The sequence below is a fragment of the Myotis lucifugus genome, unplaced genomic scaffold, assembly GCF_000147115.1.
Source record: "Myotis lucifugus unplaced genomic scaffold, Myoluc2.0 scaffold_108, whole genome shotgun sequence".
In the NCBI taxonomy this organism is placed as follows: Eukaryota; Metazoa; Chordata; class Mammalia; order Chiroptera; family Vespertilionidae; genus Myotis; species Myotis lucifugus.
This window is the reverse complement of record NW_005871156.1, coordinates 1296817-1314078: the sequence shown is the minus strand read 5'-3', so window position 1 is coordinate 1314078 and position 17262 is coordinate 1296817. Positions and strand designations below refer to the sequence as shown.

Below are 17262 nucleotides of genomic sequence, written 5' to 3'. Positions count from 1 at the left end.
GGACTGTGTTTTCACTAGTCAGTTCTGGATGGGAGGGGGGACCAACTCATTGTCTCAGGTTGGGGTGGGGGGCGGGTTGGAGTGAGATCATTAACCTAGGGAACCAGGGAAACGCCTGCAAATTGAGTTCATTCCCATCTACTCCTAGGTCTTCCCTGCTATGGAAACCTTTTCACTCAAAAGAGATGTCATGAAATATTGTACAATGTTCACATCTTACTCTCTGCCATTGCTATCATGCACTACAATTTGTCAAAATACTATGAAACCCTCCATTTTTGAGGCTGTTTGTTCCTAGAGTGGCCTTCTTACTGACCACTATGTTTTTTAAGTTTATGGTTCTGCTTCTCCTGGCCTCTCACTTCTAGGTATCATTCATGTGTCTTCCATTCAAGGTGCACCCTCCCTTTCTAATTTGATAGTTTATGCTTCTGGGAGCCCAGATATTAGATAACCAGGCAATCGTGTCTCAAATTCTTATGCAGAGATAAGAATTCTTATTTTATATATTTGTAAATATATAAATATATGCCCTGAGTACACAAGTTTTAGTGAATGACCAATGTGTCCGTTAATGCCTACTCCTGGGTTATTGGGGCTGTTTCAAACAGCTGAATCTTTTGGGTTGAGCATTCTGGATTAGTGAATTCCACTGAAAGAAAAAACAATTGTAGGACAAAGTGCACAATTTAAAGAGACTCCAAAAAGTGGGTGGGGAGGGGAGACCGAGAGACTGAGAGAGGGTGGGAGGTGGGGGGATGGGAAGAGAGAAGAGATGAACAGTTTGGGAAATAGGACCATAAAGCAGAGAACCTGAGAGGATCTACTTTCTACCAACACTAAAATAATTGCCAACTCTTTAAATGGTCAACAATTGGCTAAATCAGTGGACTAGGCTGTCACAGAACTGGAGGTGAGAGCAGCCTGCCTCGGACCATATTGTCTTAGTTGGCACTTTATAGTCACATTGCACCAAATCACAGCATCCCCCGGGTTCATTACATGTACCTTGTAATCAGGATATTATTTGGGATCGGCATAATTTGTATTGCTTGCACTCCCAAAAGAGGCCAACTTCCCTCTGCTCCCTATAGAATGACAAAGTCACATGAAAGTATATAAACATTTTGCCTCTGCAAAGCAACCAGCTTCTCACCTATTCATTAGTGCACCAAGGAAATCCAAAAATTAGTCATTTAATTTATATATTCCCAAAAGAAGATTCCGTGCCACAAGCTATACATAACTAACACCCTTTTGCCATTGCTGTGGTTGCTAAAACAGATTTTAGTTTAGTCAGTGCCCAAAGCAGAGAGCTTAATGTTTTGTTCCTGTGTTTTGTTTTGTTTTTAATTAAAAAGCACTTGCATAATTGACAACTGAAACATTTCTGGGTCTCTTTTACACACAACCAAGCATCAGGAAAACTGCTTCATCTGTAGGCCAAGAAGTATGAAAGAATTTTATTTTCCCTGCGTGGCTGAAATTCATGGTCTTAGCAAGGGTATCTATAAAGCTTGAGATTGTTTGTATATAAAAGGAACAAATGCAACCAAAATAAAAATCTAACAAATGCTGCATGATAGAATCCAACCCGGCAGCCTCAGTTGACCCCGAATTGCTGGCCTTAAAGTTTGTGAATTTACTGAACCCTAATAAAAATCTTTGCTGGTGATCCAACATTTTCATTTTATATATCCTCACCCTAAAGAAAATTATGTTCATTCCTACCTCTGTGCCTTTGATCACACTTTACTTTCCTTCTGGCATGCCCTCTCATCTCTCCACCTCCCCAAATCTCACCGTGGCTTCAAGGCCGGCCAAGTGCTTCCTGGACCTGTCCCAGAATGCCTCACTGACCTTGGCAAGCCTCCTGAACTCCCTGTGCTCTGAGCTCAAGCACTGTGGGTTGTAGCATCATTTAGAGTTTAACAACACAGTTCTATGCTGCTTCTAAACGAGCCCTGTGAGTCAGCCCTCACTTCCTAACTGGACTGTGATAACATCTTCCAGGATTGGAGGATGATTTTTTCATCTTTCTGTGTTTCCTATTGCCAAGAGTGTGTTAGAAACAATAGAAAATGATTTGTTGGTTTCCTGATAACCTATTACACAATTTCGAGACATTGTTTTAAGGAATCGTTCATCATGTAATCACTGGTAGCATCTGTCTCTATGAAGCGCCACCCATAGGCATGAACTTCTTGAGTTCATAATCTAAAGCAAGAGCCAACAGTAGGCAGTAGGCATGCTTACTTACTGGAAACAAGTAATCATGATGCTGACCAATATGAAAGGGATGATCTGTAAGACCAATTGAGCATATACTAGTACATTAAATAAATAGCTACACTAAGGGCAAGTAGGCAAATCCCTGTTTCTAATGGAACAAAAAATGAAAACAAGAAATTAGCCTTTCTCTTCTAGTATCAGTGTTAGAAATTACTAAATAAACTTTTCTTGGTAATCCTATTTCAGCAACCTACTCACAGGAAATAAGGCATTCTGAGTACTAACGAGCTACATCTTGTCTGCATTATTTTCTAAAAACTGGTTTTGATTAACAAGCTCTATGCATTTTATGGAGAGAAAAGAAAGTACTGAATGAATCCAAGATTTACTTATGACCACTCTCGCCATTATGAACAACATGAAATGTCTCTAATAAGTCAGGGTGACAACAGGATTCGAGATGATGCTGGACAACCTTGATACAGAGGACCTCAAAGCTTGCCTTTGTAGGAGTGTGGCATCCATCTTCCCCTTAATCACATACGAATGGTGGCTTATCTACGTCCTTCTGGTAATGAGATTTATAGCGAACTAGAATTTATATCCAAATTATTGCCACTCCTTCAAAATATTTACCTTGGAAGGTCATGCCCTTTCTCCAACAACACTGTCACTATTACAACTATCTTCTGAACTCCTGCTCTGAAATGGCCATAACTTTGAAGGCACAGTATTTGAATATCCTCCTTAGGGCAATAGGAGAACATCCTCATCATTTGATTTCAAAACAACCCAGAAGTTGTAGGCATGATGAATGATGAATGGTGGGTTATCGATCTGGGAACCTCCTTGGTGAAAAACAAAGCATGACTCAGAAGGTGCAAGATTTTCTTTTTGTGGCCTATACAGTGGTTTCAAAAACAGTTCCAAGGGAGGTGTTTCAGAATGCTTTGAGCCATGGCGACATCATTGGAGAGTCTCCAGCATCCAAAGCCACTGGTTTGGAATTAGATTCATGTGGATGCCGGAGTTCTGCCATGTGCACTGTGTGGACAGCCTCACTGCTTTAGCCATGCTTTTCAGAGTTCCACAAAGGCATAGGTAATTCTCACCTCGTAGTTTTTCTGTACGGCCTACTTTATGGGTTAAGGAATCCAATATCTATCAATTTCATTCTCATTTCTCACCCAGATTACCTCTCAGGTAGCAAGAACGAATCATAATGTTTGATTATGTTTCACTCTCATTAATGTTTGATCAACTTTACTATAATGAGGGATATTAAATTTAGCATTGGAAAACCCACTTGGTTTCCCTTTCCTTGACACTGTGAAAATAATCTGAGGGCCTGTGGTTTCCCAAATATGTAACCTGGTGTCACCCATCAACACCATAGCTCCAGTCAGAATCAGCATGATGTTCACAAGACTATAATTCATTTACATAGGCCAAGCCTTGGCACATCACCAGGATCATGGCCTGGGCAGGGGAGAATGGAAAGGGAAGTCACATTTATTGAAGGATGGCCATGTGCCAGGACCTTTACGCATAGAAGTAAATATCAAATTAATCCTGAAAATAGAAATATCTCAATTTCATATATGTAGAGAAAAGGAAGGTTAAGAGAAGTTGGGTAACTTACCCAAAGTCTGCATATTAATAAGTGGAAAAATTCAGATTTAGATCATCTTTTCCTGACTCCAAAGCCCAAGCTCTTTGTAGTGAGAGTGGTGAGCTGTGTCTAGTGATGGGGCCATGGAGGGGGAGGTGAGCCGCCTCAGGCAACATTGGCTCCAGTGCCATGTCTGCCCCCCCACTAGAAGGTGTTAACCTCCTAAATTCTCATTCCCCTCAACTTAATAAGTTGAGTGACTATTTAGTCCTATATTGAAAATACTTTACTATATCTCAAAGTTACAAAGATGAGTAAAGTCAGATATATGTCCTCTAGGGGCATATGTCTGAGACAGGCAAGCATATAATAATATAATCCTATACAATAAAAGGCTAATATGCAAATTGATCAAACAGTGGAACGACTGGTCGCTATGATGCGCATTGGCCACCAGGGGGCACACTCTCAACGCAGAAACTGCCCCTGGTGGTCAGTGCGCTCCCACAGGGAAAGCACTGCTCAGCCAGAAGCCAGGCTCATGGCTGGCGAGTGCAGCGGTGGTGGTGGGGAGTGAGCCTAAGCCGGCAGTTGGACATCCCTCGAGGGCTCCCAGACTGCAAGAGGACACAGGCTGAGTTGAGAGACACTCCCCCCACCCCCGAGTGCATGAATTGCGTGCATTGAGCCTCTAGTTTCTATGATATACAATAGAAGCTAAGATAGAGACATAATAAAAAATGGGAGCACAAACTCAGAGTTGAGTGGTGGTATTTACTTGTCTGTTCCCCACTCAACTATAAGGTCTGTGACTGGAGAGACCATGTCCATCTTTAATGTTAGTGCTGTAGAAGACCTAGCCCATAATAGGTTTTCAATAAATATGTAAGGTATGAATGAGTCAGGTGGTGACTGGTCAAAGAGTTGAAGATGAGAAATAGTTAACCAACCAATAAAAAGAAGAAAGGGTGTTTCAGGGAGAAGAACATGAGAGCAGCAAGGTGTATACAGGGAAGTATATGCAGTTTAGTTTAGACAAAGCACAAAGTATAAAGAAGAAAATGGTGGGAGAGGAGGTTGGAGAAATAAGAGAGGTTTGGTTGTGAAGGACCTTGTGTGGCCTAAGGACTCTTGTACCTAGAGGTCCAAAAATGGATTCTGGGTATTTGATGAATCCCAACCCCCTGAAATTGTTATCGAAGTTTGTAAGCTTGTGTGTAAATGTGAACGTGTACTTTCTGAGGGAGGAGTGTATCACTTTAATCAAATTCTCAAATGTGAAGAACTCATACAGACAGTGAAGAGCTGTTAAAGAGTTCCTGGGTAGGCAGAGCTGTCAGAATAACATTCTAGATCAGCCGTGGGCAAACTATGGCCCACGGGCCGGATCCGGCCAGTTTGAAATGAATAAAACTAAAAAAAAAAAAGACCATATCCTTTTATGTAATGATGTTTACTTTGAATTTATATTAGTTCACACAAACACTCCATCCAAGCTTTTGTTCCGGCCCTCCGGTCCTGTTTCAGAACCCATTGTGGCCCTCGAGTCAAAAAGTTTGCCCACCCCTGTTCTAGATAGATGACTGTAGATTTACAGAGGATGTAAGTCAGGGCAGCAAGAATGGTGGTGGAGAAACCAGTGAAGAGATAACTGCAACTATTCAGGAAAGAAATCTTAGGTTTCAACACCTAATCAATGGTGTTGGAGATGGAGTAGACAGGGGTGGATAGAGATTAACCAAAGAACTTATATACATACTAGAGGCCCGGTGCACGGATTCGTGCACCGATGGGGTCCCTCGGCCTATCCTGCACCCTCTCACAATCCGAGACCCCTCAAAGGACGTTGGAGAGCCAGTTTCGGCCCAATCCCCACAGGCCAGGCAGAGGGACCTCACCAGTGCACAAATCCATGCACCAGGCCTCTAGTATGAGTATAAGATCTTTGGTTAATCTCTTCCCGCTCCCCCCCCCTTCCCTCTGAGATTCATCAGTCTGTTCCATGTTTCCATGCCTGTGGTTTCTGCTCCTGCATTGAGTGTCTGCCCTCTGGTGGTCAGTACACATCATAGCTACCGGCTGGTTGGCTGGTTGGCTGGTCATTTAGGCTTTTATATAGAGAGATATGCGTAACTCATGGACACGATTGAGGTAGCAATAGGACTTACCAGACAGTTGAATGACCCTAACTCTGACCTAAAGCATGAGGAGAGATCAAGGCTAGAGATAAAGATTTAAGTCATCAATATCTAGATGAGAGTTTAAACTATGAAAGGAAATGAAAGCCCGTGGAAAGTTTTAGAAAGAAAAGACAGGATGGACAAGATTGCATCCATGACTTGTACAACACCATAAATATACTAAATGCCACTGAATTGTACACTTAAAAGTGGTTTAAAAGGCAAATTATATATATCTTACAATTTTTAAAGTGTAAGAAAGTAGATAAACACTTCAGGCAAAATAAATGGTATATACATTTTAAAAAATGGATCCATGGGGCATGCCAACATTTGAAGAACTACATACAAAGAGAAGCCCACAGGGAAGGTAAACAAGGAATAATCAGAGATAGGAGGAAGGGGGCTTAGGAGAATACTGTTACAGATGCCAGGGGAATAGAATTCCAATAAAATACAGGATGGAGTGTGCAGAGAAGTTAGAATTGCTAAGGCCACTTCCAGAAATAACAGTCAGAATATATGAGCTCTGGGAGAGAGAGAGAATTCTGGTCTCTGGACTTGCCCATCCAGAACTTCTCAGCAGCAGTCAAACGACTTAAATTTCATCTTTCAAAATAAAACTTGCCCATGCTCTGCCAGTTTTGTCTGGGCAGGAAGCAGAGCTCAGACCAGCTGCTGAGGATGGTTCTAAATTCCACTTCAGAGCCCTGGAATGTGATGCCTCCAGAGTGCCAGCCTCTGCCCTGGGAGGGAGGGGAGCAGAGGGAGGCCCAGCGGGGCCCTCCACCCACCCTCCTCCCCGGGCTGACTCTCCTCTCACTGCTCACAGGTCTCCCATCTGAGCAGGACAAGTCAGGACTTTCCTCATTCCTCATTCCTTTATCTCTGCATCTTTCCCTCTCACCAGGATGGCTTCTTTGGTATTTAGACCAAGCAGGTTGCTATGAAATCACAAGGTCATAGACAGGAGCTGCCTCTGGCTAAAAGGTCTCTTTCCCTTGAGGACTTCAAAGACAACCTCATCTAATACCAGAGAGAGGGGGGCAGGGACAGGCACAGGAGGGAGGAAGAGGGACCACTGGGCAGCATCTCCCCATAGCAAACCCGCCTTGGGTCATCCTGGGGTGCCCTGTACCATCATCATTTACTAGCTGAATCCAGGGAACACAGTATTGCCAGCTTTACGAAGCTCTAATGGATCATCAGCTAATCTCCTGTCATCATTTTGGCAGAGTTTGTCTAATATTCCTTCAATGTGGCAGGATAAGCCTGCTAACGCGTTCTTTCACATTACATGTTTAAAAGATAGTCTAATATCTTTTAAAAAGTAAAAAACTCTGAGTATCTTCAGTAACTCAGTGTTAATACTCAGAATCTGCAAACTGAGCCTAGAACTACGACAAACCCACCACCAACAGTGAGGGCTCTGGTGACACCTTTGCTGATCATTTGTGTGTCCTCTGTTGTCAAAAGGTAATTGTTACCATTACCAGGACCCATCCTGGGGTAAGTTAAACTAAGAGGTATTGGGGGTCACTATAGTGGGGGGCAATAAAACATGTGAAAACAGAAATGGTAGATGAAAGTCCCAATATTGCCTTTATTATTGTGGGCTGGAGCCTATGCTGAGTGGCAGCAAGTGGGCTGGAAACCGAAGCCCAGAATTCAATAGATTTCCCAGCCTCGCCGTGGGCATGGGGCCTGTCTGGGGAAAACTTACAGCCAGGGGCACTGTTAGCAGGAGGCTGGTGAAGCTTAGCTTCAGAGACCCCATTTGAAAGGGTTCCTTCTAGACTCCTCTAAGGGTCAGGGAGGAGCCCTTAGTATTTTACTTTTGTATTTTTATGTTCTCTTTCTTTAAAAGGCCCCCCAAATTGTATAAGCAGCAAGTCCCCCCAAAATCTGCCTGCATGGGACAGAAGAGGACAGTGCTGCTCCTTGGGGCGGCATGCTTGGCAGACTCCAGCCTTATTTACGGAATAAGTAGAGGGGAAGAGAAAGTCCTGGGGATACACGGGGTGCCCCCGACATGGAAGGACACGTGGGAGGGGGGAAGAGAGGCCCCCAGGCCGGACCGCAGACCCTTCGCTGGCTCCGTGATGGCCCTGTGCCTGGCATCAGGCAGGGTCTCCCTCCAGACTTTGAGATGGAGGATTTCACAAAGTTGCTTTCAGCTGATTCCCCCAGTCTCCCACTAATTCCCCTCCATTGCATGCTTCTCCTTGACCATGGCAACCCACAACCCAGCCCGAAAGAGCAGCAGCAGTGCTCGGTGCTCTGGTGTCAGGAGGCCGGCCTGTCTCTGTCCCACCGCAGGCAGGCCCAGGCAAGCGCTCCCCCGCCAAGCCATGTGTCAGAAATCCAAAGTTACCTAGAAACCTCCCAAGTAAGAGGTGCTTTCATTATTCAAGTTGCCAAATCCGAACCCTTGACCACAATGCCTCCTTGTCTTAGAGGGCATGTCCTTGCTTGGTGAGCTGGGGACAGAGGCTTCGAAGAAAGCCAGGATGCAGAGATTTGGCCTTTCAGGCCAGACAGCCTTGATGGAAGGCCATCCTAACACAAACGCCCCGGGAGGAGCAGCACCCGGGAGTCCTGCCCTCATATTCAGGATGACACAGCTGCATGCCCACAGAGGCCCCTGTGAGAGCATCTGGCCCTGCAGCGTTGGCCAGGGGAACAGGCATAACACTCTTCATTGAAGAAATCAGTGATCCCCGCCCCCACTAGAAGGTGCACCACCCGAGGCTGCGTGTGTACCACATGCTTCCTGTCGGCTCCAATCACATACCTTAGAGCCCTCCACCTCTTGCCAAAATTATTTTTTTAATTAAAGGGCTATGCTGATTTTTTAAACTTTGTTTTTACTTTTTTATTTATTTTATTTTTAAAATAAACTTTTTATTGTTGATAGTATTACAGATATCTCCCTTTCCCCCCTCCCATTACCCCCATCCTTCCAGCCCCTTCCCACTCCATCGTGTCTTCACTACTCTATTGCCCATGTCCATGGTGTTTTTACTTTTTTAAATAAATAAAATAAGAATTTAACTTGTGTTGCTATTTAGGCTGTTGGGAAAATAACAATGGTAGGAATCAATCTTGGGCTATTCGTCTGCAGCTTCTTGCTCCCTCAGAAATCTTTTTTCGAAGGTTTCTGGTGAATGGCATGCAGGACTGCCCAGCCCTGCGGGTGTCAGACTGAGAATTTGCTGGGCAAGTCAGCTTCTTTCTGGCTCTGTGTCCTAAAGTCAGGCCCGTGCAGGTCCCAGCCTCAGGCTCCTCCTCCAGAGCCTGGAGTGGGGAGGGGTCCGTTTCCAGGCCTGTGGGCAGGCTCAGGAAGGACAGGTGGGCGGATCGAGAGTGAGTTCTCGGGGCCACCTCACCCCTGCACCTCACCCCTGCCCACTAGCCACCCAAGACAAGGCCTGAGCAATTCCATGAGAGGGACACTGACCTCCATGGCTCCACTCAGCCTGTGGTGACCCTGTGGCCCTGGGGGTCTCTCCGGTCCTGGCCAGCCTTTGCCCTGGTAAAGGGGGACATCAGAGGCCGAGCTACACACAGGTCCTGAGTCGGGCTGAGAGCAGCAGGGAGCCCATAACCCTCCTGGGCTCTGACCCAGGAAGAAGCTTTTGGGACCAGGTGGCAGTGAGCACTGGGTGTGCCGACACACAGTGAGCTGGGACCTGGGAGAGCAGTCAGAGGCCCGAGGCCAAGGAGCCAAGGCTGTGCACCAGAGCAGGGAACGGTGCCCAGGGTAGAGCCAGGTTTTGGGGTGCCAGGCCCTGCTGCGTGGGCTTGGGAACACCCCACATGCCTCCCCGCGACTGGCAAAGCCTAGTTCTCAGAACCCAAGGGTGTAGGGTCTTCATCTTGGAACTTGGAGAAGATTCGAAGGGCCTGGTTGAGAATAACTGCACTGTGTTCCTGAATGAAGCAAATACCGTTTACGAAACGGTGCAGAGGTGTATGTGTCCCTACACTACCTGCTGATGTATATTCAAGGGTTCACACAGAGTCCCCCTCACATGCGTGGTCAGTGCCTCTTCATTAGGTTACTGGTTGACTCTAAGCTGAGCTTATGTTTGAGGGGAAAGCAGGCTCTGCTGTGGTCCCTGCCCCTTTCCAACTTCGCCCTGCAGCACGCTGTCTCCTGTGGGACACCTGACCCACCCTGGGCCACGTGGGTGAGCTTCCTTCCATCAGAGAGGAGGCAGCAATTACAAACTCAGTCTCAATCTCTCATACAGCTGCTCAAAGTTTGTCTTTAAAGTACAGATGATTTCTGACGTGAATTCTTAGAAATCTGACATAATCGTGTAACAGTTGAATGGGAGGGAGGCAAGGTTCCAAAATCAAACTATAACGGTTCAGTTCCCAGTTTTGCAACATTAAAACTGTAGGCATATAAATGTGTCCGTAAGTGGTGTGTGGTGAGTTACAGACCTTCACTGAGGCTCCATTTTCCTAAACCTGCCAAGAGGGGACGACAGACCCTCAACAAGGCTGCTTTCACGAGGCTCATTTAATTAAATGAGACGATGTGTGTGCAGTACTTAGCATAGTCCCAGGAAGGTGGATACACACACTAACAGTCGGCTATGTTAGTGAAGTCAGTACTGAACACAGCCAGGACAGATGACCCTGGAAAATGGCGTCCTAAGAGAACTGGGCAGAATTGCAGCAGCCCTCTGCCTGGCCTTACACTCACAATACTTCTCTCCTCAGCTCCATACTCTACAGTCTCCACAGCTGCTTCCCAAGAAACAAACCCTATTACAGTGTCCTGAGTTAAATCCATCAAGGATCCCCTGGCTCAGGATGGAAGCCATGCTGCTCGGCTTGGCTTGCACGGCCTCTCACAGTGGGAACCCACCTCCCTTTCACTCCGTGCCATGCACTTGGTGCTTGCCTTTCTGTGCAGGAATGCCAACCCCTCCTTGGCCCTGCAGGTGAGTGAGCTCCAGTGTCACCTCCTCTATGGAGTGCTAGTTCCCTCGCACTTGCTAAGGGCATGAGTCTGCTAGTTAAACCTGTGAGCTGTGGAACCACACTGCCCAGGTTTAAATTCCAACTTCTCCCTGTGACCTTGGGCAAGTTCCTTCACCTGTCCTTGCCATGGAATTTTTATCTGCAAGATTCAATATTGTTGAATCTACAAATTTATTAAAGAGAATTAAGTGAGCTAATGCATAGGAAGCAGATTAGTGCATAGAAAGAACAGTCCCTGACACATAGTAAGTGCTCAGTAAATATTAACTATACTAGTAACCATTATTACTATCATCATCATCATTATTCCTATTCCACCAAAACAGAAGCTCTCTAGTGGCTATTTTGTTCACTGCCTGGCACATAAGAGGTGCTGGGTATACAGCGGTTGAATAACACACAGCCCCTTGCCTGTGGTTACTTGTTGATACATCCTCCTCAGCAGGCCGTGAGCACCTCAGTTCTTCGAATCAATCCTGTGCGCCAGAGGTCTGCTCAGTGGGCACAGAACAGAAGCTCAGTAAGCATTTGCTGAACGGATGCATGAACAAACCTCGGAGGTTGTGTGCACGTTATCTCCTAGTAACACATTAGCCTCAGGTCTAAGTTTATCAAAAAAAGTGTGTCCTGTGCTTGATGGTGCTCTTTTGCAGTTCGTGTGTAATGGTGGCTACAAGATCTTGAGTACCAGGCAGTGCATTTGGGGGCTTTATAGGGGGGGCTGTCTGTAGAGCAGGAAAAGGATCTTCCGGAAGCTCCTGCCCCCAGGCACTTCCACTCCCTAGTGCCCTCACTGCATCTGCCCCTTCTGAGTCCCACGTGTCCTCCAACGACACAGCCAAAGAGAACTGTGGTTCATGAGGGGCAGATCAAATCTGGACGGAGAAGGGTCAAAGGTCTCTTTATCCGAATCCAGGAGGTCTTCCTCCTCTCTCCCTTGTGAGCCAGGTCCTTCACCCTCCCCACTTCACAAGAAACCTTCTCCTTCCAGAAGGAAATGTAAATATTTCCGCACAATACATCAGCCTTTCTGCTTCTCTGTCTAAAGGGAAATATAGAATCAGGGGAGGGGAGATGAGTGTATAATGTGAATAAATGTAGTCTATGGTCTTCACTTAATTATAAGTCAGCACTAAAAGACCACTGTTTATAAGCCTCTTAGTAACCAAAACCACTTCTTATTCCAAGTGCAAACAGATTTATGACCCAGCATACCCACCATGTTTTCTGTCGTGGGGACATAAAGGGAGGGTGAGCTCGATGTTTGGACATGATAGCTTTCATCCCAATTGCCCGGCCATGGCTGCTTCCATCTCACTGCTCATTTATCCTCACGTCAGTGCAATAAGGCAGGTGAGGTTCAGCATCTCCATTGTATGGGCATGGAATATAGAAACTGAGTGATCTAGGGGAAGGTCCTTAACTAACAACAAGCTTGGAAAACACGTATGATTGTGTCATCCCCAAGAGCATCGCTCTCTGCCGTGGCTCATGCACAAACGCTGTGGGTCCAGGGGCATCCTCTCTACCACGGCATGTCCACGACTGGCCCCTGTGCTCTCTCCCCGCCCACTGCCCAGCCCTGCACCTGCACCTGCACCTGTAAGGCTGCAGCTCCCTCAGGGCAGTCAGGCATTCCCAAGTCTTGGCTGGGTGCTGGATGTTTAGTTCCCTGGCCTTTTGGTCAAAGACATTCCAGGGAGTAAGAGCTGCCTTTAAACAGCTTCCAGTCGCCCCCGCTGAGCAATCAGAGTGGGAGTGAGTCGTGCCCCGGCTCTGCCATTACCAGCTGTGTCACCCTGCACAGGCCACCCCCCTCCTCTGTAAATGGGGCGGAGGGGCGGAGGGGTGGCTTTGAGAAACTGACCGTGCTCCCATGAAGACACAGGCACCAAAAATCCTGGGTGTCATTTCAGGAGGGTCACAGCCTTCTGTCCGTTTGAGCCCATTTGGATACCGCATCGGTCCACTGACCCTGGGTAAAAACCCGAGAGGGACGCTAAATGCAGATTTTTAAAGTAGTTTATTTCAATAGTTTATTTTCTCATAATATGGTGTTTGTTTTTTCTAAAGAAAGAATGGATTTTTAAAAAAGAAAGAAGAAAAATACCATAAAAATACTACCAGCAAAACTATCAGTATTTTAGTAAATATTCCTCAATCTTTCTTTCTCATTTAAAAATTCATTAATTATACCAGGAATGTTTCTCATGTCATTTAAATAATATTTGAAAGCAAAATGTGTGCATGGTAATTGACTGCATGGTAGTTCTATAGTGCATAATTAGCCATTCCCTAATTGTTAAATATTTAGGTTTTCCCTTTATTATTATTATCTGTGCAGACATTCCTGATTGTTTTCTTGGGATAAATGTGGAATTGCCAGCTTTACTTAGAAGGAGTACCTGTAACAATTAATACCTACCTAAGGGGAAGCCCCTTGCCACCTCCCCTCCTGAAAGTTGCACCCATTTCCACTCCCAGTAGCCAGGAGGGAGGCAGAGTGGAGGAGACTTACATCTGCTTCTTGAGCCAGCAACCCCAGAATCCCAACACTGAGTAGGATCTCTGTTTACTAAAAGTGAACAACTATCTCAGGCCACAACAATCGTGTCTATTTTCAGGGCTGGCCTAGGCACGTTTTGAAGTGGATGGAATTCGCCTTGAGTGCCTGCCTCACTCCCTGGCCCTCAGCCCTCACATAACCTTGGCAGCGTTGACTCAGCCACCACACCCTCCCCTCCCAGGTTCAGCAGCAGCTGTTCCACCCTCCGCTCCCTGCCATCCTTCTGCCCTTTACTGCTTTCTATCGGCAGCCCCAGACTTTCCATTCACAGCCTCAGGAAGATCCAGGATGTGGGAGGCTGTCACTGGGCAGAGAGTGATGGCCCAAAGTGATGGGCAGGGGTAGGCCACCTCAACGCCCAGGTGCCTGGGCCGCAACTGCTCTGTCTCTTGCAGGGTTGGTCCTTCAGTATGTTGCTCAAAGAGAAGAGCAGGGCCTCATTGAAAAAACAACAAATATTTTTCTCATGAGAATTGGCTACATAGAGTGAGTGTTTGCCCAGAATGATGGGCAGTTTCAACAATTTGCTTGATAAACTGTGCTCTTCTCGGGGCCTTAAATCTGCATATTGGTGATGGGAGGGGGAGAGCACAGGTGTTGCCTTGCCCCGCCCTGAGCTCGCCGGCTTGTTGCACACATGGCCTGCCCATGGCTGACCCCCTTTCTCTTGGCCCCGCAGTCCGATGGCTCCATCCTGGCGATCGCCCTGCTGATCCTGTTCCTGCTCCTGGCCCTGGCTCTCCTCTGGTGGTTCTGGCCCCTCTGCTGCACCGTGGTAAGTGCCCAAAGCTCCTCCTCCTTCCTCAGGCCTCGGGCCACTCAAAGCCAAGGGTGACACAGAGTTAACAGGACCATGAGAAGGATAGGGTGACAAGACTCTGCAAACATTGAGGACAAGTCTTGCAGTGTTTATACAATTTATACAAACCCGATGAAAATGGCATTGTTCAATGGAACCAGGAATGGTGAGGAGTCCATACGGGTTAAGGAAGTGGGACATCCCATGGACACAGCCTTTAGGTAAGCAGCTGAGGTGGCTGCTCTGGCTCCGGTGCTTAGAAGGATCCACAGAAGACTGCAAATGATGAGTGGTATTAGACATGTCATAAGCATATATGCATGTGTATGTATGGTGTGCTGTGTGCGCGCGCGCGTGCACACACACACACACACACACACACACACACTTGTTGAGTTGCCCTCGCTGATGCTCTCCCAAGGCCACGTGGTCTTAGCAACCAGTCAGCCCATCTGAAAGAATGCCTCAGGACTCTTTACTTTTAACAATAAAGAGTGGCGCCTACCTTTGTTTCTTTCTTGTAGCTAACACTCACAGGACACAGCTACTGTATGCCCTGCACTGGTCTAAGCACTTTGGCTACAAGGTCAATAAGAACCTGCCTCCGCATCTGGAGTCACCGCATAGCTCTGACCAGTGTCTCCATGAATAGCTTAGGTCAGTGGTTCTCAACCTGTGGGTCGCAACCCCTTTGGCAGTCGAACGACCCTTTCACAGGGGTAGCCTAAGACCATCCTGCATATCAGATATTTACATTACGATTCATAACAGTAGCAACATTACAGTTATGAAGTAGCAACGAAAATAATTTTATGGTTGGGTCACAACATGAGGAACTGTATTTAAAGGGCCAGAAGGTTGAGAACCACTGGCTTAGGGCCTGGAGAAAGCTACCTTCCCCTGCCACGCCCAAATGATATTGCCTGTCTACCAATTTCTATTTCCTGGCCCCTAGACTAGGAAAAGCCCAAACAGAGTAATAGCCAAATGGGGAAAAAAAAAGGCGGGCTCGAAGCGAGCACTGCCCAGCTGCCATGGCACCTTCCACTTCCTGTGTCTTAGTTCTTCCCAGGAGGGTCCTGTGGGGGGATCCACAGTGAGCCTTTCTAGCCAAGAGCTTGTCACATGTTACCTCTGAAACGCCAGCACTCAGCACACAGTGCAAGGGGACTCACATCTGTAAGGAGAACTGAGCTGAACCAAGACCATAACGTCGGAGTGCTAGATGTGAGGAGGAGGGGAAGGACCTTGGAGTGACAGTTTAAAGAAGGGGAATGAAGGAGATGAGACACTCAGCCAGAAGGTGCATCCTTGTGGCAAGAGCTTGTGGAAAGAAAGAGGCTCTTGCATCAACAGAAGCCTGTGGGTGTTGAGGGAAAGAGATGACTTACAGCAGACAAGAGTGGGTGTGTGCAGGGAGGGGCTCAGGACCTGTGGGAGTCTCGGGTCAACTAGTGTAACCCAGACTGGCCTGATCTCACCAACATGTTAAACTGATTCCTACCATAGTAGCCCCAAGAGTTGGGTGTTGTTTTAAATACCTGTGGCTGCACAGCCATTTTAGTTGGGGGAGGGGAATCATGAGTTAGCCAGAGTGCTTTCTATAGTGATTCAAAAAAATTTTTAAGGCACATTTTCAGGTCTGGAAGTGGGGAGGGAGAACTTTGCAGTGAGCTCTTAAAGAAGCGGGTAGCCGGGGTTGCTGATGCTGGCAGCAGGCAGTGAAACCAGGGCTTCTGTGTAGTAGGCATCACTCTTGTTCACCTTGTCCCTTTAATTATTAAAAACAGTTACCTCTGGGCAAGGACAACTAGAAACAATAAAACAGCCAAGCAAGGCTTTACCACTTAACTAGCTGTGTGATCGTTGACAAGTTACTTGACCTCTCTGTGCCCCCCGTTTCCTCATTTGTATAGTAAGGACAATAAGAACACCAACCTTACAGGTAGATGATGCAGAGTTTACATTATATATATCAGAGGCCCAATGCATGCAATTCATGCAAGAGTAGGCCTTTGCAACCCCGGCTGCCTCGGCCACCCTCGCAGCCCTGGCTTCGTCCGGAAGGTCGTCCAGAAGGTCATCCGGACAGTCATTCCGCTGTTCAGCTGTTTGGTCGATTTGCATATTATGCTTTTATTATTATAGATACACACACACATGTACACACACACATATATATATAGTGTGTGTGTGTGTGTGTATTACTTAGAAACAGCACCTGGCACATAGTTAAGTTCTGTGTACTACCATTAATACTTAAAAATATTTACTATAATAAGTATATTTTATTGTATGTCATTCAATTTATATTAGTGGCAAATCTTTTTTCCAGTTCTGTTGAGATATAACTGACATATAACATTGTATGAGTTGTACAACATAACATAATGATATATGTTATATTGCAAAATGATCACCACTGTAAGTTTAATTAACACCCATCACCTCAGTTACAAATTTATTTCCTTGTGATGAAAACATTTAATGAGTTACTCTCAGCAACTGTCAAATAAACAATACAGTATATTAACTAAAGTCATCATGTTGTGCATTACATCCCAGAACTTATTTATAATGGAAGTTCATATCTTTTTATCACCTTCACCCAGTACCCACACCTTCCATCCTCCTGCCTCTGGCAACCACAAACCTGGTCTCTGTTCCTATGACTTCATTCTTTTTTTTTCTTTTTTTTTTAGAATCACATATAAGTGAGATCATACAGTATTTGTATTTATCTTTCTCTGCCTGACTTATTTCACTTAACATAATGCCCTCGGGGTCTATCCATGTTGTGGCAAATGGCTGGATTTCTTCTGTTTTTATGGCTAAGTAGTATGATATTGTGTGTGTATATATATATATATATATA

At 46.0% G+C, this 17262-nt stretch overlaps 1 protein-coding gene across 1 annotated transcript in view; it reads left to right on the top strand.

Moving 5' to 3' along the window:
* Window positions 1–17262, top strand: part of ANTXR1 (anthrax toxin receptor 1) — a 217431-nt gene that overhangs the window by 119049 nt on the left and 81120 nt on the right. Inside the window, exon 13 of the mRNA XM_006092977.3 lies at window positions 14268–14363. Coding sequence (XP_006093039.1) covers window positions 14268–14363 — 96 coding nt within the window. The remainder of the gene's footprint in view (window positions 1–14267; window positions 14364–17262) is intronic.